This window comes from Astatotilapia calliptera, chromosome 7 (genome assembly GCF_964374335.1).
Source record: "Astatotilapia calliptera chromosome 7, fAstCal68.1, whole genome shotgun sequence".
NCBI lineage: Eukaryota > Metazoa > Chordata > Actinopteri > Cichliformes > Cichlidae > Astatotilapia > Astatotilapia calliptera.
Window position 1 is genome coordinate 690,484 of NC_137428.1, and position 21,813 is coordinate 712,296.

The following is a 21,813-nucleotide window of genomic DNA, read 5'->3' on the forward strand; positions in this document are numbered from 1 at the left end:
AGATGCACATCACCTAATATGTTTAATTGGTAGTAGGCTTTCGAGCCTATACAGCTTGGAGTAAGAGATCATGCATGAAGAGGATGATGTGGACAAAATACTCATTTGCCTAATAATTCTGCACTCCCTGTATATATGTTTTATATTCATACCATATATGTGATTGATTCTACACAGGTGCCAAACAGGTTTCCTCCGGTTCCTAATTAAAAAATAACAGCTAAACAATTTCTGGCATCTTATAGAATTACAATAGAATATCATTTTATAATATAGACTTATTTTATTCTTAAAAAGAGAAACACTTTGTTTAATGTTATGCTCATTAAACAGAAGAATACATTTTCTTATCAAACTCTGTTTTGGTGAAGAATAGAAAACCTGACATTGTAGAGGAGCCAAGTGCTCCTAGTTTCTCTGAACACGTACAGAATAACCAGATTAATATTAAATGAAAGTTTAAAAAGTAAATTGAAAGCAATAAAAATTGTACAATAAATTTATTGCAACAACAATCATAATATAAATGTATCACAGCAACATAACCCTCACGGGTCTTTAGATCTCCAGCTTCCCAGCATGCACTGCACTAAGGTTAAAACTCAGTTTTCCCCTCGCATGCACACAAAGCCTTATGATGTCTTTTTGTTGTTGCGATGAGTCTGAGGGGAGTCTGTGATCAACACTAAGACAAACGGTGATGGAGACAGCGCTGCTCTCCCCACGCTCTCTGATGTGAATACCTGCAGTTAAAGATGAAGACGAACCTGACGGTTAACACGAGCCAAACCCGTCACAGAGGAGAAGCTCTGACACGGAAAAAAGGACGAACCGGAGCTCCTCTGTAACGCACAAAGCTGATTACCTGAATAAGATGCGTAAAACAATGACAGGATAGACGGGAAACCACAGATGTGGAGTCAGTGGACTCGACAGACTGATTTTAGTCGTCACGTACAAATCAGTCAGTAGACTGCTGGAGATACTGCTCAGATATGAACATGAAAAGTTGCAAACACGTAAAGCCACATTGAGCCCAGGTGTAATTAAGCCCCGCCCACACCAAGTCACATGTAACAAAACCTCAATAATCCAGTTTGTCCCTGAGCTGTCGGAAGGATGTTCATCACCGAAGCAGCGCTGCGGTTCGAACATTCGATGCAGCTTCCTCACGCACACCTGGATTTAACAGGTAACATAAAGCGTGAGTGAGGCTGAAGACCCTCCTGAAACGAACACCTCGAGTTTAAGCAGCTTCACACAGAGTGGGATTAAGGAGTCAGGAGCACTTTAAGTAATCAAGCTCAGTTCTGCGTCAGTGGACGGCACTTCATCAGAGTTGTTAATGCGCTTCTATCCGTCTCGCTGGACTGTTTAGGCGCTTTTCATTTCCAGACGGAGTCGCCGAGCCATGGCTGCGGGGCTCGCCGTATAATTATAGGGGAAGCCCCGCCCCCACGGCGTCCTGCCTCCTCCTCATAATAAATCATTGATGGCTGCAGGAGCTGACTGCCCACTACTTGGTTGCATTGCAGTTTTACCCTCATTATGGATCACAAAGACTGAGATAAGTCAGCTTTTATCAGTAATTTGTGCGTTTGAGTTCACGTTTATCCTTTAATGATTAAAAAAATGGTCTTTAATAACCTTATTACAATAAACACTCGGTGGTGGATGACATAACAACAGTATATTCACGTTATGTTATTGGTCTGTATTATCACAGAGGGGGGAACTAGCGGTGGCTAACATTAGCCAGGAGAAAGAGCTCAAACCAAGCTGGACGTCCTGATGCAGCCGTAGCGCCCTCTGAGGGTTAGCTCATGGTTTTTGACAGACTTGATAAAAGCTTGTTTTCTATATAAAACATATTTAGTATAAAACTTTTATTTTGATCCACTCTGTAGTTTTTCTTTCTTTTTTCTTTCTTTTTTTTAATGGCTAATGTTTCAATAGCAAACTTCTTTTCCTGGTTCGTCTGTCATTTTTATTTTCCGTGTATAAATTCATATTTCCTATCTTTTTTTATCTCTGCAGCCTTTTCTTTCTTCCTTTCCTTTTTTATGTAACAGTGACTTTAAGCTCTGTGTCTTTAGATGCTCAAACAGTTCTGAGATCATTTCTCTGAGCGGCCTTTGAGACTGGGACTCCTCAGCCTTCACCTCCTCCTCCTCCTCTCCTTTTTTAAGCCGTTGCCCACTCTGCAGGACTTCACTGCTCTGTGGTTTGATTGAGCGGCTTGTAAACACCACCAATTAGGACGGGCGATTGGCATACAAAGAGGCCGCTCCTGAATAGTGATGAGAAGTGGGAGGCTTTCCTCCCTCCTTGGTCGTTGTCAGGGGATCTGAGGAGGAGAAGGAAGAGAAGGAAAAGCCAGGCGGCCGTGTTTTGACAGCCTGAATAGACGGAGCAGTGGAAGTGGCTGAGGAAGGCTTTTGTTATGCTAACTGCTGGCTAACGGGCCCTTATTCATGTCTCCTCGACACCGAATGACTTGATTTAATTATCTTGTTGCTTCTCGTGGAGGAGAGGGCTTCAGGACGGGAGCAGCGGAGGGTGAGGATGATGAGGGAGGGGGGAAAGGTCACTCTCCAGATTCCTGGGGAATGTTTTTTTGTCTTGACAGGATGACGGCACGAGTGTCTCCAGCCTTTGCAGAGGCACTATGTAATTCTGCGCAGATGTTTCCATGTTTTAATTACATGCAGTTTGAGAATCTGTCATCTCACCTCACTTCATCACATCCAACCCTGATACCACAGGGAAGCTGCTCTGTGCACACGATGCACCCCCACCCCCCCACCCCCATGCACCAAAACTGTTTGAGGCCGGGTGGAAGTAGTTCACACTGTTTCATTATTTTATGTACGGTTATTTTATCCTGATCAATTCAAACCTTGACTGACTGCAGATATAATGACTTTAAACTACATGAAAATACCTGAAACAGCTTCTGCTTGTCCCACAGTCGCTTACTGAGACTCCTCTGTGAGTGTGAGTTGGACCACTAATGAGGAAGATGAAGAGCGTCCTCCTCCTCTCCAGGGATTCACGCTCCTCCTTACCAACAAACCAGCACTCTGTTCCACACAGTGAATGTCCATCATAGGACGTCATCCTGCAGAGCTCAGAGGGCTGTTTTTTCCATTATTACCCATAATCCTTTGTGCCTCTGTGTTTTCAGTGAATGTGGAGCAGTTTTCTCAGAAGAACATGCAGACGTTCATCTCAGATTCTAACCCTCACTGTCAGAGAGGCGTCTGAAGAACTGTCTTCAATGAACAAGAAGTCCTGAAACTGGACACTGTCCAAACAAAGGCCAATACCAGTCTAAAGTGGGTCTAAATACCAGTCTAGAACTAGTCCAATACCAGTCTAGAACTAGTCCAACACCAGTCTAAATACCAGTCTAAAACTTGTCCAACACCAGTCTAGAACTAGTCCAACACCAGTCTAAACAAGTCTAAAACTAGTCTAAATACCAGTCTAGAACTAGTCCAATACCAGTCTAGAACTAGTCCAATACCAGTCTAAAACTAGTCCAATACCAGTCTAAAACTAGTCCAATACCAGTCTAGAACTAGTCCAATACCAGTCTAAATACCAGTCTAGAACTTGTCCAACACCAGTCTAAATACCAGTCTAGAACTAGTCCAACACCAGTCTAAACCAGTCTAAAACTAGTCTAAATACCAGTCTAGAACTAGTCCAATACCAGTCTAAAACTAGTCTAAATACCAGTCTAGAACTAGTTCAATACCAGTCTAAAACTAGTCCAATACCAGTCTAGAACTAGTCCAACACCAGTCTAGAACTAGTCCAACACCAGTCTAAACCAGTCTAAAACTAGTCCAATACCAGTCTAGAACTAGTCCAATACCAGTCTAAAACTAGTCCAATACCAGTCTAGAACTAGTCCAATACCAGTCTAAATACCAGTCTAGAACTTGTCCAACACCAGTCTAAATACCAGTCTAGAACTAGTCCAACACCAGTCTAAACCAGTCTAAAACTAGTCTAAATACCAGTCTAGTACTAGTCCAATACCAGTCTAAAACTAGTCCAATACCAGTCTAAAACTAGTCCAACACCAGTCTAAAACTAGTCCAATACCAGTCTAAATACCAGTCTAGAACTAGTCCAACACCAGTCTAAACCAGTCTAAAACTAGTCTAAATACCAGTCTAGAACTAGTTCAATACCAGTCTAAAACTAGTCCAATACCAGTCTAGAACTAGTCCAACACCAGTCTAGAACTAGTCCAACACCAGTCTAAACCAGTCTAAAACTAGTCCAATACCAGTCTAGAACTAGTCCAATACCAGTCTAAAACTAGTCCAATACCAGTCTAGAACTAGTCCAACACCAGTCTAGAACTAGTCCAACACCAGTCTAAACCAGTCTAAAACTAGTCTAAATACCAGTCTTCAACAATTCTTCCCGCAATCATTCGAATACAGTCAGTCTGGAACACCTTTAGTCTTTACCTGAAAACATCAAACAGTGTCAGCTGTATGCTGCACATGTGCTGCAAGACTAAACTTTACGAACGCTTGTGTCTGGACGAAACCCTTACACTCGCCGACAGCTGCAGACATCAGTGTAGCTACGTTTCCAGAGGTTTGACATAATGGATGTAGGCTTAACGGGTTTTTACTCCTCGACTCGGTTTCTATCCTAACAGCAAGCGTTATCGGTGGAGTCTGGGGAGTCAACTGTACTTTTATTTTCTCCCGATGACACAAAGAGCGACTGGAGAAGTGAAGAGGACTGCGAGCGACACAATGACTGAAACAGCGAACATGAAAGGGATTTATTCAGGGAAGAAATGAAAGAATAAACGAACGGCGCTCGTTAACACGCCGAGAGGAGACCCCTCCAATCTGCCAAGCTCACCACAGACTGTAAATAAATATGTCAGGTTGAGAGATGAAAGCTGCCTCATCCTCTCAGAGTCCTCTGAAGTGTGTTTTATCGAGCCTTTGAGAGCTGTAACCGTCTTTTTAGGGATTTAATGGATTCGTTAGATATTAGCCTTTAGCGCTCCTTCAGGGAGCATCACTGTCAGTCTGCTGGAGCCTTACATGATGTTCACACAGCAAACACATCACAAATGATCCCAGAGATAATTATGAATGCATGTCCTGTGAACGCAGGCTGCAGGTCCACTCTGCTTCCACTCAGGAAACAAACACCAATCAAAAATCATTCAGCGTCAGGAAAAAATGTGGCTGCATTTTTTTTGAAAAGTAAACTAATTTAGGAGAGTTATGTAATATTTGAAAAAAAAAGTAATATTTTACCGTATTTTCACGACCATAAGGCGCACTTATGTCAGGGTTCCTGGGTCGGTGACCCAGTATTTTCAGTTCACGTTCACTGTTTATCTTCTGCCTGTTCCACTTCCTGTTTTATTGTGTTAGCCTTGGTCCATGTGCATTATGTTCCGTCCTCTTCCCGTTTATCATTAGTTCATTATGTTCAGCTGTGTACTCACCAGGTTCTAATCTCTCATCACTCAGCCTGTGTATTTATGTCCCTCAGTTCAACCAGTCCAATGTCGTGTCATTGATGTTATTGTGATGTTGTCTCTCCGTCTGTATGTTCAGTTAGTCAGTCAGTGCTTCAGTCAGTCGTCCAGCCAGCCATTTTCTCCCTTTGTTCTGTTCATCCACTCCTTATAATAAATCGTCACCTACCTGCGAGTCCTGCGTTTGGGTTCCTTCTTCCTCGCCTCCACCCAACCGCTGACAGAATGACACGACCCGTGCCACGAAGACACGTTTGGAACCCAGCGGACTCGGACCTCTACGAGCGGCAGGAGGTAGCGCTCTCCTTGTGGGCGGAAAAGCTCAAGGAGAGACAGCGGCTCTTCGCGGAGCGAGAGCACGTCTTCGAGGGCACTCGCTTGGCTCTGGGCGGGCCTCGGAGACGCCGCGTTCCCCCACCTGCTGCCTCACCTGTACCGGAGCATTTGCCGTGGAGAGTGGACGTTCCACGCCGCGCTTCGGCCACTCCCTCTCTCGCCACTCCGCTCCTCGCTCCCACACCCGCCGCCTCATCCGCCGGACCTCCACCATCGCCGCGGCACAACGGCTACGCCTCCCACCTCGGCTCAACGGAGGCTACCGCGCCAGAGGCTCTGCTGTTTTCCCCGGCCGCTTCCGCTTCCCAGAGAAAGCGGCGCACACGCCGCCATAGAACGGACTACTTTCAGCCACTCCCGATGGTGAGCTCCAGTGACTGTTTTTCGCACTCACCATCTGATTATTCACTTAAAACGCACAATAAACCCATCTCTCATTCATGGGATGTTTCCCTCCTGGAGGATTCTGTGGACTGGGAAGATTTGTTCTGCTCTGCTCCCCCAAAGACTGTAAATAGTGGTGGCAGAAAAATCAGAACAATCTCCAATAAACCTGCCAGTAACACACACACCGTCACTATTTCCACACCCAGTATTCAGCCATTTCCCACCAGCACAGGGGCCCAGTCTATGCCCACACCAGTGCCAGCTCCCAGGAGGAGGGCAGCTGCGACCCGGTCTACCTCCACACCCGCTTCTGTTTCTCAGGTGGGGGTGACTGGTGTCCAGCCACCTTCCGTGCCCGTCCCAGCGCCCAGGTTGAGGGCAACCAGAACCCAGCTTGACCTCCCTGGAGGCTTGGAGGAGCTAACCGGTCCACCTGCTACTTCACCACTTCATCCACCTCCTGACCCAGCCTTTCACGCCCTCGCACTATCCCTAGTTAGATTAGCTGAGCTGTCCCCTGCCCAGGCACCAGCCTTACGAGCCCAAGCCGTAATTTTATCTCCGTCACTAGCTCAATCTGTAGCTCAGCCAGCAGCCACACCTGCCTCTGTTCCTCCCTTAGCATCTCCACTCCAGTCAGTTCCCTCACCTGCTGTTCAGCTTTCCCTCCAGTCAGTTCCCTCACCTGCTGTCCAGTCTCCTCCTGTCCTCCAGTCACCTCCTGTAGCTCAGTCCCCTCCTGTCCTCCAGTCACCTCCTGTAGCTCAGTCCCCTGTCCAGTCAGTCCAGTCGCCCCCTGTTTCCCAGTCGCCGGTCTACCATCCTGTTCAGTTCCCGGACCTGCAGCCACAGCACCCAGAGCCAGCTGTGAGCCTTCCTGCTTCTCAGCCAGGGGTTTCCGCACCCGCTGGCCCGGCCAAGGGTGAAGTGTGGGCGTTGATCGTATATACCGGGACAATCGCACATACCTGTATAAAAGAACAGGTATGTGCATTATGCAGGACATCGTTGTTTTAACAACCCTGAAAATGGCAAAGAGACACGCTTACGAAGCACAGTTTAAACTGAAGGCCATCAGCTACGCGGAGGAACATGGAAATCGAGCAGCAGTGAGAGAATTTAAGATTAACGAATCGATGGTTCGCAAATGGAGGAAGCTGGAAAACAAGCTCCGGCAGGTCAAGAAAACGCAGCTGAGTTTCCGCGGACATAAGGCGAGGTGGCCCGAGTTAGAGGAAAGACTCGAGCGGTGGATCATCGAGCAAAGAGCGAGTGGGAGAAGCGTTTCGACGGTCACCATTCGGCTAAAAGCAGTTTCACTAGCTGAAGAGATGAACATTGAACATTTCCAAGGAGGTCCGTCTTGGTGCTTTCATTTTATGAAACGGTGCCATTTTTCCATCCGGACCAGGACTACGGTAGCGCAGCAACTTCCAGCGGATTATAAGGAAAAGCTGGCCATCTTCCGCTCCTACTGCAGCAAACACATCGGCAACAAAAACATCCAGCCCAGCCACATCACAAACATGGACGAGGTCCCGCTCACTTTTGACATCCCGGTGAGTCACACTGTGGAGAAGAAGGGGACCAGCACGGTAGCGATACGCACAACGGGGTTTGAAAAGTCTTGTTTCACTGTTGTGCTTGGCTGCCATGCTAATGGACAGAAACTGCCGCCTATGGTGATTTTAAAGCGAAAGACTTTGCCTAAAGAGAAGTTTCCAGCAGAAATCATCATTAAGGCAAATGAAAAGGGCTGGATGGATGAGGAAATGATGAAAGAGTGGCTGAGGGAGGTGTATGTAAGGAGACCAGGTGGTTTTTTCCACGCATCACCATCGCTCTTAATCTGTGACTCTATGCGTGCCCATCTCACAGCCGATGTGAAAAAACTAATGAAACAAAGGAACTGTGAGCTTGCTGTCATTCCGGGAGGCCTGACAAAGGAACTCCAACCGCTGGACATCGGTGTGAACCGCCCGTTCAAAGTAAGGCTGCGAGCGGCCTGGGAGCGATGGATGACCGGTGGAGACCACAGTTTCACTAAGAGTGGAAGGCAGCGCCGGGCGAGTTACGCCACAATTTGCCAATGGATTGTAGATGCTTGGGCTAACATGTCTGCTGGCACTGTTGTTCGAGCTTTCGCAAAAGCCGGCATCGTTTCCGAGGAGCCGCACGGCACGGAAAGTGACTCTGACAGTGAAGACAGTGAACCTGGCATGTTTGATGGAGATTTAGCGCAGCTGTTCAATTCAGACACAGAGGATGAGGACTTCCATGGGTTTGATTGATGATAAAAATGTGAGTACCAAACTTCGTTTTGCTCCTGCTTTATTTTTAAATACGCACACTTGTATGCTTGTGTGTTGTTGATGATGACGATTATTGGTAATAGAAATGTGAGTAAGGTACCGAACTCAGGTTTGCTCCCGCTTTATTTTTAAATACGCATACGGTACTTGTATGCGCCCTATGGTCCAGTGCGCCTTATGTGTGTGTTAAATACAGTAAGGGCACACATAACTGAGACTGCGCCTTTTAGCACAGTGCGCCTTATGGTCGTGAAAATACGGTAATCTAAAAATAAAAAAACTCTAATATTTCATGACATTCAGAAACATGTAAAAACAAATGTGAAGAAAAAACTGGATACTTTTCCAAGAAAAACCAAAATCTGGCGTGGAGTCACCCGTCGTCCTACAGCATCGCTCAGATTTCACTGATCGGGTTTGTGCTCACACGCCGCCAAACGCTCTGAAGGATGTTTCAGAACAATTAATAATGTTATAAACTTTTAAAATACAGTGGTCCCTCGCTATAACGCGGTTCACCTTTTGTGGCCTAGCCCATTGTCAATCAATCTCGCGCCGTGTCTCCTGTGCAGTACAGAATGCGTTCAGCTTGTCAAGTTTACGTAAATCTTTCATCTCTACAGTGTGACTCTGAAGTGCTGCACTGCATGTTTGTAAGTTTTCTCCCAAGCAAACACAACACTGTCGACGAAACGCTTTGCACCGTCAGAGGCTCCTGCGGTAGGAAGATGCTAACCATCGCACAAACAGTTGGACTTCTGGACATGCTAAAACTTTTTTTGCTGCCTTTGTTTTATAAGAAAAATGCGCGCACGCACACGTCCTCCACCCACACACGCCCATATTTTGCTCCATTGTGGTTTATTTTACACCTCAAACATTTAGTAAACAGTTAAGCAAATACAAGTAAACTGCAGGTAGTAATAAACAGAGGTGGGACCAAGTCATTGTTTTGCAAGTCTCAAGTAAGTCTCAAGTCTTTATCCTCAAGTCTCAAGTCAAGTCTCAAGTAATGTCAGGCAAGTCAGAGTCGAGTCTCAAGTCACTGGTGTAAAAGTCCGAGTCAAGTCACAAGTCTGAAACTTTGAATTTCAAGTCCTTTCGAGTCTTTAAAAAAAAAAACGAAAAAATAATGTTGCAGTTATGCTAAATGTAAATATTAGACCATGTAATTTTAAAATCTGTGTTTTTCTCAACACATGACAAAATAGTGAACTTAGAAAATATACACAAATTGTGAAATTGTACCTCTTTAAAATGCAGCTCAATTAAACTTAGCTCCAAGAATAATTTTCACCGACAGTTCTGAGATAAGCTGCATGTTATTCTTGGATGCGGTTGTAGGACCGGCTTTAAAATCGCATGACAAAAATATCATACATATTAAAAAAAACTGTATCACCAACGTAGCCTGGAAAACATTTGCTAGTTAGATGAAGTCAGCCATCTCATCTTAGCATATTTATATGCATTATTTATAATCATACGGTTCAGTTTAGTAACTTCAGGTCACTGCAACAAGCCCAGGTACAGTTTACCGACGGATGGGTGCAGGACCTTGAAATGCACCGTGTAGAACGAAAGACCATCGTACGTATCATAAGTTTACCAGTCTCACAAATCGTCGTCATAAATACACATTCCTTAACCGTTTATTAATAGGACCTTTGAGCTCAACGGTAATTAATTAGCAGTGGAAATAATTTCTGGTAGCATCACAGAAATGTAGCAGTGACAATAATATTGTATGCTGTAATCGTACTGGGCAATTAGTGATACAAAAAACCTGTTTTATCCTGTGAATAAAAGTATATGTTTTTGTCAATGTACCATAATAACAGAAGCGAAACGCAATATTGTGTCAGGACAATTCACTATTTATGCACAATAAACAAAGGAGCATAGCGTGACAATTTCTGTTCAGCGCCAGACTTGCTTGTAACCTATATCACCAATTATGTTAAGAAAAATGACGCATTAACTACAACAGCAGACTGACCTTCGCTTGGAGCAGACTAACCTGTGAGCTGGAGGGTTCTGGGACGTTATATTTGATCTTTGAATGGCTGCAATCCAGGCCATCCGTCGCGTCTTTGTTACTTTGGAAACATGGCTCGAACAATTTCTCTTCAACGACGTAATCCGATAACAACCGATCTCTTTACCCGTCGGCTTCCCGTGGCTGTCATGCGACCGGCTATTGCAGTTAATAATACAACGGCTTCTTGACATTTTTGTGTTTCTTTTTATTGCTGTGTGACTGATTTTAATTGAAAGCCTGCGTGCGCTAGTACCGCTTGCCACGAGTTCCCAGAATCCTTTGCGGTTCTACCCGTGAATGACGTCACATTTTCAATCTCTATATAATATGCATGTTAAATTTTATATTTGGGGTAAAATATCAAGTCTTTTCAAGTAAACCGGTTCAAGTCCAATTCAAGTCCCAAGTCATTGGTGTAAAAGTCCAAGTCAAGTCACAAGTCTTAGAACATTTTTTCAAGTCAAGTCTAAAGTCATAAAATTAATGACTCGAGTCTGACTCGAGTCCAAGTCATGTGACTCGAGTCCACACCTCTGGTAATAAATAAACCACTAACTCTTTTACGCTGCGTACACGGGTGATTTTGAACACGCAGCTGTTTCGTCCACGTAAACGGCGTTTCGAATCACCGAAAACAGACTTTTAAAACTCCTTTTTTTGCGTTTCCGTGTGGACGAGGAATGCAGAGTTGGTCACGCAGCGTCAAAGCTATGTGCCTTTTTCACGCCACGCTGTGGCCACGTTATTGTTTACAGGAGATGAATCGCAGAATGATAGAGACGAAATACTGTTAATCTGACTGTCTGCAGGTTTACACGCAGTTACTGTCCCTCCATTACAAAGGCAGAGGCTCACGGTGTCATTATTTTACATGTAGTTGTTTTTTCCTGTGTAATAATGTTCAACATTGCTGTCAATACATTTTTCAAAAATGCCTCTCTGTGGTTAAAAATATAAACAACTGTGGGATCCTGTTTGTCCGTGATTTAAACAGCCCAGCGCTGCTCCCCACGCAGGGAAGACCTGCAGGGAGACCTGCCTCAGCACCTGTGCAGGTGAAGCCAAAGGGCAGATTTGCTTCACCATATTTTCTTTGGCTTAGAATGAAGTTGGTTTGGAAACATATTCAGCGATGCTTCATCTCCTGCTTTGCGTTTGTGTGGGCGCCGTGCTAGCAGTGTCCAAGCGTTGTTTTTTATTTTTCCCCTTTTCTTACCCCCCCCTTGCAATGGCTCTGTGCCCCCCCTTGGGGGCGGGCCCCACACTTTGGGAAGGTCTGTGCCAAAGGCAGAAGTTACCATATTTTTTGGATTATAAGGTGCATTAAGGAAACAAAACAGTCAGATAAGTCAAACTTTACTCATCTCATTCTTCTTGCTTTGTCTACTTCCGCACCATTGATTCGTTAATGATTCGTTACTGTTGAATTCTTTGGCAGCTGATTTGATCTTTGGTTTCATTCGATAACACTGGACTTATTTTTCTACGAAGGTTTAAACTTTGAGAGCGTTTAAACAAGAGAGAAGAGTGTGAAAATGTTCATGCCTGTGTGGGAAAGTGCATAAAGTGTGTGGTGAGGGGTTTCACAGCCTTAAAACATCTATAATAATTGTAAAAAATAAAGTTGGCTACTTCGTGGATTTCACCTGTCGCTAGTTATTTTTAGAACGTAACTCCCGCGATAAACGAGGGAGCGCTGTATGTCAAAGCAGTAGAAATATTTTGTGCTGAGAACTCGGTGTAAAGATTCTGTCTGACGGGGATGTCAGAGCTAAAAGTTTTCTGTGAATGTTGATGAGTTTGTGTTGTTGTTGTTTGGCAGAGCGAGGAGGACGACACGAGGAGCGTCACAACGTCCTCCGTCATGGTGAGACACAAAGAGCCTTCGCTGTGTGTGTGTGTGTGTGTGTGTGTGTGTGTGTGTGTGTGTGTGTGTGTGTGTGTGTGTGTGTGTGTGTGTGTGTGTGTGTGTGAAAGAGCTGAAACAGACCCTCCCCCCAATGCCGTTCCCATGGTGATGTCCCATAATGACACAGCGCTGGCTGCTCATTGGCTGTGATGGCCTCCTGCTGCTGTCTGACTGGACCCAGCAGGAACTGTCCGCCTGTTACTGGGCTGTAAGTTTGCAGAGCGACAGTTTCGTTATTGATTCGTGTCCAGATCGCGGAGTCTGATCGATGTTTGTGGCTTCAGTTTGTTCAGGCTCCGGCTTGGATTAACCAGCGTCTACTGCGACACCAGTTATACTTTACTGACCGAGGTAAAGTCCAGCCTCTCGTCAGTCCAACACGAGCTCCAAATCAGACCAAACCAGACTAAACTACTATCTGGTGTCCATGAGTGTACAGCTCTCGGTTGGTTTCTGAGTCTCAGCCCTTCGGACGCCTACGCCAAGCTGAGGGCAGGTTTCCTCTGCAGCTGACTGAAAACACGTCTCTGTGCTGGAAACAAGTTTTAAACGTGCACTGAGCTGGACGTGTTTTCTTCCTGCTGCATCAGGGTCGACTGCGAGCCGTTAGCCGTGTTGCTCGCCGCCACGGCGTGCCATCAAGCTGAAGGACGGCCTCCCTCTGTGCCCGCCCAGGCTGTGTAATTAACACGGAGCTATCAGGTAAACAGTGAGGACAGCCCGGCAGGCCTCTGATTAAAGGCCTGGGTGGTGCTTCGCAGCACCCTGCTGGCCAATAAACACCACTAATGGCGTCAGGATCCCCGCTCGCCCGCCGCCCAGCAGCCCCCGCCTTGGCTAGAGGACAACGAGGACGCCAGTTTATGACAGAAAATCAAGACACTAGAGGAAATGTTACAAAATCAGTTTTTAGCATCAAACTGAAAGTTTGGAAGAAAACACGTTCACCTCGCTCAACAGTTCCAAATGTCAGGGGGCGGAGACAGCCTGGGCTTCGTCGCTTCTTCATTGGTGTTCGGTTATAGTTTAAATACAGATGGAGGTCACCTTCCTCTCCTTTCCTCTCCATCCCCTTCCTCCCCCAGTCTCTGTTCCACAGGGTTTCTCTGGATCCTCTGGAGAAGGAGTGGCTGAAGAGCTGTGCCGTGGGGAACGTGGCCACCCAGCGCCGGCTGCTCGCTCAGGAGCCCGGGCTCGTGCTAAAGAAGGTCCGCTTCAGACCTAGTGCTCCTGTGCGGTGCTCTGACGCAGAAGGTGTCATTTAGTGATCAGTAGCTGCTGGATTAAAGCCATCAGTGTTTGTTACACACACAGCGATGCTTGAATAGAGTCTGGTGCATTAGCTGGAGCGCGTGCAGTAGGACTTATAGGCGGAGATAGTGAGCACGCCGCTATTCTGATTCATCCTCTAAACACTTGAACTCTTTCCTTTTTCCTTTCCTCTTTTCTCACCTCGTCAGGATTTCATCACTGTAAGTAAAACACTTGCTTACCTGCTCACAGGTCATATTTTCATAGGATGACTGAATTATTTCTGTTTCACACGTGCAGCTCAAAGAGCTTCACGGAGGAGGATTAGAGAACAGAAAGGTCACACGGGCCGGTCTCCCATGGAAATATGTGCATTCACCAACCAGCTGGTGGGTGGTAGCTGGTGTCAGTGGGTGGAACCTGTCACAGAGAGGTTGACCATGCTGCACTGAAAGCCTGTTGCCCGTATCTGTATAGAAGATGCTGGCTTGTCTGCTCGAAGTATAGCATAGCATCTTTATTTATAAGGGTTAGGGGTGCTACAAATATAGAAGAAAGAGAAAACAGTTTAAATTCCATATAGAATATCTTAAAATTAAAAATAATGTAATTAATAAGAAACATATTAAGAGACATCAACAAGTCCTGCTGTGCTGAAAGCCAAGGTAAATAAATATGTTTTAAGACGTGATTTAAAAACAGATAAGGAAGGTCCTGTCTAACATGTAAAGGCAACTCATTCCACAGTTTTGGTGCTGCCACAGCAAACGCCCGATCCCCTCTGAGCTCACGATTAGTCCTGGGCACGCTCAGGAGGAGCTGGTCTGCCCACCTGAGGGGCCGGGAGGGTATGTGTGGATGAAGAGCTCAGAGAGGTACAGAGGGGCAGCATTGGACAGACATTTAAAAACAAATAAAAGCAGCTTAAAATGATCCTAAAATGCACGGGCAGCCAATGAAGTGAATATAAAACTGGGTGATGTGCTCGCATCTACGAGTGCCAGTCAAAAGACGTGCAGCAGCATTCTGAGCTAGCTGCAGTCGAAGAACAGAAGATCGACTCACCCCAAAATGAAGAGAATTACAGTTGCCTTCACAATAAGAACTGCACCTTCGGAAATGTTTTGGTTGCAGTGTAAAAACACAACCGTTTACGGTGGTGCAACACCGTCTTTGTGACTGATTTCATCTGGTGACAGCCAGCAACAGCAGCCACTGATCTGGTGACATGGTTTTCTCCAGCGACCGGAGGTTTCCAGAGAATCACCGACTGGTCTCTGTCTGAGTTTTCTTTTGCTACATCTCGCCAAAAACAAGTGAAAACCAACAATTAAACATCAAAACCTGCAGGTCCTCTGATGCCCAGCAGAGGCAGCAGTGAGTCCTCACAGGCAGCTTCCTGCTAAGCTTCGCCTCAGCTCATTGGAGACCATGAACTGACCTCTGGACCCAAACTTTCAAAGCTCCCAGTCTGCCTCCTAACTTTGTTGTGTTGTTTTGGACAGGAACCGCCTTTAATCTGAGGCTCTCTACTGGAAGCAGGAAGTAGGTGTGGCTTTACTTTTGCAGACAGTAATAATTGGTTCATTTAATAATAAGTGTTCCTCTGGTTCCATGCTGCAGCCTGCCGCTCCACCTGAGCTCTGCCGTCACCACGCTGTCAGCAAACGTCGATAAATGGCTTCAGAGCCGGACGCTTTCACAAAATAATTGGCTTAAGGAAATTAAATGTTCAAAGAGCAACAAAGACGTTAGTAATCTGCTTATTGAAAAGAAAGAAAGGGGAGTGCAGCTGAATGAATGGAGGGGGGGTAATGATCCTATTAGTTTGGATAAGAAGCTGCTGAGAGTCAGGCAGCAGGTGAGGACGAGGATCAGATAAACAGAAGACTGAGGACGGAGGCTTCATGGTTACTGTCTGGACCGTCCTGAGTAAACTACGCTGACGTGTGAGAAGAGCTGTAATCATTTTCATGAATAAAGCTGAGCTTATAACAGCTTCACTTAAGCTAACCGAGGAGTCACACTGTAGATTTTTACACAGAAAAAATGATTTTGTTCAATGAAACCTGATCCATGAAGTGTTTAACATACACTGTGGTTATATTCACACTTACATCAATTCTCTTTATGCAGGCGAAACACGTTTGTACCTACAAACTCTTTAATTCTAGTACAAAATGTTTTATAGCAGACTGCCTGCATTCACAAGGTCAGGTAAAAAGCTCTGAACGGTGGAGAAAATGCTCCAAAATAAATAAAAATTCATATAAACGCACAAATGATAACAAAATGAAGCTAGCATGTGGAACCACGGGTAAAACATCCATCCAGCACAGAGGCTTGGGTGGGACCAACATACGTGGATTTAGGCCCAGAGACCGGTCAGCGACCACATGGTAACCTCCAGTTGCTAGGGAAAAATGTGCCCTGGGGAGTGGTTGCTGCAGAACACCTACCTGTTATTGCACCCACTTGTAGGTTGCATGAATTGTCATTTTTGTTTTTGAGCTGTGCTGTGCTGAAAATAGAAAAAGTGTAATGCAAACTGAAACACAGAAGGTTCACCTTTAAAATAAAACTTTACCGTCTCACCACCAAAACCAGGAGTGAAGGGAGGACAGGACAAAGGCACGCTGTGCAGCCAGAGATTAATAATAACTAATGATTAAATGCAGAGAGGTGTGTAAACACAAAGTGACTGACAGGTTTTATTGGCTTTATCTGAATTAAGAAGCAGAAAGTTAGCGGCCATCCAGGTCTTTATGTCTTTAAGACATTCCTGCAGTTTAACTCATTGGTGTGTGTTATCTGGCTTCATGGACAGATAGAGCTGGGTGTCATCTGCATAGCAGTGTAAATGTATGCTATGTCTTCTAATGATGCTGCCTAAAGGAAGCATTTTAATTTTTCATATTTATTTCCTATCTTATTCATAGCCTTTTCCTTTTTTGTTTTCTTTAGGTCACGAGCAGTTGTCCAAGCATTTCACTACATATCGTACTGTGTATGACTGTGTACGTGACAAATAAAATTTGAATTTGAATTTGAAGCATGTATAATGTAAACAGAATTGGTCCTAGCACTGAACCCTGTGGAACTCCATAATTAACCTCAGTGTGTGAAGAGGACTCTCCATTTACATGCACAAACTGGAGTCTATTAGATAGATATGATACAAACCACTGCAGTGCAGTAATAAATATAGCAGCACTTCGACTCTTGAATGAGTGAAAGGTCATGACCAATAAATCAATCGACGGGATGTGTTTGTTCCACGTTAGTTTGGACAGTAGTTTAGCAGCCAGCAGCTTTTGTCCCTCCTGTTTTCAGTCCTGCTCTCAGGCTGTTTCACTGTGAATTCATCGGCTTCTGTGTTCTGACTCTTTCCGGCTGCCGCTGACGGCCTCCTGTGATGCAAACCTGCCGTACATGAAGGGGGTGAGTTTGGCTTCGTTAACATGAATCATCTGAACACAACAGAACACCTCTGCCTTCTGCCTCAATTAGCTGAGCGCCCATATCACAGAGAGCAGCTCCCTCACCTCCTGTCTCCCGTCACCACGGCGAGTTTAAACAAGTCGGACGTTCACGCGAGCAGAGGGCGGGGTTAATGTAAAATTCAGTTCATGTAAACTGGCCTCACTCAGACGTCCTGTGTGTTTGTTTGAAACACCTGCAGAAATGCAGCACTGCGCTGCGAGCCGTGCAGCCCTCTCTTCAAAGAGGCTGACAGCTCTGACAGCCTGCCATCAGGTTAATCACAGCAACATGGACGGATTACCGAACACGGCGTGCACAGAGACGCCGAACCACCGCACAGAGACTAAACCCTGCCAAAAGCTAAGAAGCACAAATACAAAGAAACGCAAAACAATGACAAAGAGACAGAAACGGACACAAATATGGAAAAAAAAAATTAAAAGTCAGAGATTTTATCAAACTGATAAAATGAAGAAACGCAGCAACAACACGGCCTTATCGCATGTGCGTCTTCCTGTCTGTGGTCAGCTCGTTGAGCTGTTTTGTGTCTCGGGGTCTGGAGATTTCGGGGGGCTCAAACACGCCGGCGCCGACTGGCCTTCCGCTGCGCGCCATCGGGATGGCGGGTCCACGCTCATTAGGCCTGCGTGCGATTGGAGCGGCCCAGCAGCCAGACAGCGGGCGTGTGTAATGATATTGTAATTACATGGTAATTAATATCTGAGCAGACAGCGAGCCTGAAGGGAGGCGGCTCGGCTCCCAGCAGATGGGAGGGACTGATAATTTCTCCACAGCCATTCGCCGGAGCCTCTGTACTTTTATTTGGTGGCGGTTTGATTTCACGGTGCTGAGCGGAGGATCTCGGGAACGGCGAGATTGTCCTTGTTTGTGAGCGGCGCTCCTGCATCGATCTGTGGTTTCCTTTCTTCTCCTGCAGCTCTTTGAGACCCCGTCCCAGCATATGTTCCTCATATTCATTGTTAAGTCAAAGTGTGACTCCACAGCCAATAAAGAGCCGGCTTTTCAGAGCGCCACATATGGCAGAGCTGTTGCAGGCTGTCTTTGAAAACTCTACACAAGCAGAATTTCACACAGCTCTAAGCTGCCTATTCAAGAGCTCCGGCAAAGGGACCCCTCCATATGGCCTCGCCTAATGTGCCCCCCCTTCCATTAGCTGCACAGACCTCCCCGTGCAGAAATAACAACATTAATGGCGTAGCCCTCTCGCCACTTGACAGCGTTGCTCTCCTTTTCATGCCTCGCTTGATCAAAACGGAAGGAGTGAAGCTGACGCCTTTCTGATGTGCTTTTTGCCTGCTGCTTCCAGGCGAGCGGCGCTAACTCATCCCGCGCGTCCCTCCTCCACCTCCAAAGGGCCGACAGATGCTCGGCACACCGAGCCCGACTGTTGGCAGGCAGTCGGTGGTTTGTGCCGGGTCACTGTCGGCGCTACCCCCGGATCTGTGCGAGGACAACGGCTGTGAGCGTCTCTCGGAGGCCCGAGTGTCCCGCTGAGGCGGACAGGTGTCTGTCATGTTTGCAAATGTGTAACATGGAGCTTTTGTGGCTCGTTGAGTTGGCCCGTGTTCTAGTTGGCTCGTTAACCATTTAAAGGAACAGAAAATCCCTGCACTGTGCACGATCCAGAGATCCTGCATTCAGACAGCCTGCAGGTCTCTCAGTCTGCTGGTGTTTGTGAGAATGTGTCCTTGCTTCTGTAGAAGACTCTAAATCAAAGATGTCAGAAAAAACTCATTCAAACTAACAGATTCTGGACTCTAATTCAAGCTGATCGTTATTCAGATGCATCAGTGCTTTCTACTCGTCCGGATCAGTTTGACTCTTTCAGCCTATGGCTCGTCAGAGCATTGCCGTAAATGCAGAATAATCTGCTCTGAGAAGAAAAGCATTCGATGTTTGAGTTTGGAAAAGTAAGTTTTGCCTCTGATTGACTCGAGGAAATGAATAAATGTGTCCTCTGCAGTCTTGAACACCTGCCTGTGTGAGGCTGAGGTGGAGGCACGAACAATCTGGTCGAGTGTTGGAAGAGGCCGGCGGGTGAGGCCGGCTTCAGTTAGCACCTTTTAATGAAAACTCTGGGCTTAGTGGTCAGTCTGCACCTCGCCGCCAACACGGGCACGCTGCCAAAATAAACCTCCATGAAGCATCCTGTGGACATTGACAGGTTTTTCCCCTCCTGTTCCTGTGATGGCGGCGCCCCGCTCGGTTTTCACGCTCACGGTTGTTGGCTGAATGAGGAACATCAGTGCGGCATAATTAAATGGGCGGAAAACAGCAGAAAACGATGTTCAGGCTGTTTAATCCAGTTTAGAGCAGCACCACGAGGGAAGGGGTCCAAATAACAGGACCAGGAGGAGGGGCTTCTGATGAAGCAGTGTGAGGAGGAAACGCAGCATCTTACCAAGGACTCGCATCAGGACGACTTTAACATCCATCAGAATGAGTCATGAATCAAATGTTTGCTGTATTAAAGCAAAACGAGCTTCGATCCTCCCTCCGGATGCACGGAGGACTGATGAGTTGTGTGGGATTATATATCCACAGACATCAAAAACCACTGCAAGTAGTTAAAGAAGGGCAAGAAACTCCATTTAAAAAAAAAACAGAAAATGACCATGATTCCTCCTACAGTCACTTTAATATTAGGATTACAGTCTGATATTTGAAACAAGCCCTTCATTCTCCCACTAAGTTTAACGTTTTCTGTTTTCTCCTCTTCCACTCACTCGGACACACAGTTTGTAAGTCCATCTTTGTGTCTCTGTGTGCAGTGTTTGTGCCGTAGTGTTAGCACAGCTGCCAATGAGAACTTTACACACAAAGAAAAATAATATACTCTGAAAAGTGGATCTGCTGCTTTCAGCTCCACATTATTATTCCTGGACTTCACCAGAGTAGTTTTCCATGATTCACGATTCAAAATAATATCTGACAACACTGGGCCTCAGTGCAGCCCCTCAGTGCACCCTCTCTCTGAAACTAGCTGTTTAGCTTCTCCCCTTCAACCAGCTATCTTAGGATTAGCTAGGTTCCGAAGCCTGCTGAGGGGCAGCACCCAGTGCTTAAAAATAGAACTAAACATTGTAAACTTAAAAATGTGGAGAAGAAGAGTCAGTCCACTTTGATGGTTATTGTAGAGCTCTTATTGTCTTCTTCCCAGAGTATCAGATACTGCTGTTCTGTCAAAGGTCATCATGAGCAAGTTCAGACATGTGCAGGAAGTCTTTCTTTCTGATGGACTGGTGACCCATCCAGAGTGTACCCACTCCCATACCGGAAAAGATGGATGGAAGGACGGACAGACTGACGGATGGATGGATGGTTGAATGGTTAGACGGATGGATGGATGAATGGTTGAATGGATAGACAGATGGGCAGATGGATGGATGGATGGATAGATGGTTGAATGGATGGATGGATGGATGGATGGATGGATGGATGGATGGATGGATAGATGGTTGAATGGATAGATGGATGGATGGATGAATGGTTGAATGGATAGACGGATGGATGGATGAATGGTTGAATGGATAGACAGATGGGCGGATGGATGGATGGATGGATAGATGGTTGAATGGATGGATGGATGGATGGTTGAATGGATAGATGGATGGATGGATGGATGGATGGATGAATGGTTGAATCGATAGACAGATGAATGGATGAATGTTTGAATGGATGGATGGATGGATGGATGGATGGATGGATGGATGGATGGATGGATGAATGGACGGATGGATGGATGGATGGTTGAATGGATAGACAGACGGATGGATGGATGGATGAATGGTTGAATGGATAGACAGATGGATGGATGGATGGATGGATGGATGGATGGATGGATGGACGGACGGACGGACGAACGGACGGGTGGATGGATGAATGGTTGAATGGATAGACAGATGAATGGATGGATGGATGAATGGTTGAATGGATAGACGGATGGATAGACGGATGGATGGATGGTTGGATGGATAGGCGGATGGATGGATGGATGGATGGATGGATGGATGGATGGATGGATGGATGGATGGACGGATGAACGAATGGACGGGTGGATGGATGAATGGTTGAATGGATAGACAGATGGCTGGATGGATGAATGGTTGAATGGATAGACAGATGGATGGATGGATGGATTGATGGATGGTTGAATGGATAGACTAATGGATGGATGGTTGAATGGATAGACGGATGGATGGATGGATGGATGGATGGATGGATGGATGGATGGATGGATGGATGGATGGAGAGACTGATGGATGGACGGATGGATGGAGAGACTGATGGATGGACGGATGGATGGAGAGACTGATGGATGGATGGATGGATGGATGGATGGATAGACAGATGGATGGATGAATGGTTGAATGGATATGCCTGTGAAGGTTCTCAGTCATCCAGGTCATCGTAGTCAAAGGAGCTTGCAAAGAAAAGCGTCTGGACTTCTTTAAGTTACTTGAAGACGTTTCACCTCTCATCCGAGAAGCTTCTTCAGTTCTAAGGTCAAATGGTGGAGAGTCCAGAGATTGAATGGATA

General features: G+C 46.0%; 1 protein-coding gene across 4 annotated transcripts in view; it reads left to right on the top strand.

Moving 5' to 3' along the window:
• Positions 1–21,813, top strand: part of LOC113025003 (uncharacterized) — a 71,379-nt gene that overhangs the window by 15,107 nt on the left and 34,459 nt on the right. For 3 of the 4 annotated variants that reach the window (XR_013910235.1, XR_013910236.1, XM_080304033.1), the window contains exons 3-4: positions 12,432–12,476; positions 13,604–13,726. Coding sequence is in view for 1 of the 4 variants with exons in the window: in XM_080304033.1 (XP_080160159.1) it covers positions 12,432–12,476; positions 13,604–13,726 (168 nt within the window). In the remaining 3 variants the exon portion in view is untranslated. Of the gene's footprint in view, positions 1–6,946; positions 8,558–12,431; positions 12,477–13,603; positions 13,727–21,813 lie in introns of those variants that run through there. The other variant, XR_013910234.1, reaches the window with a different exon arrangement.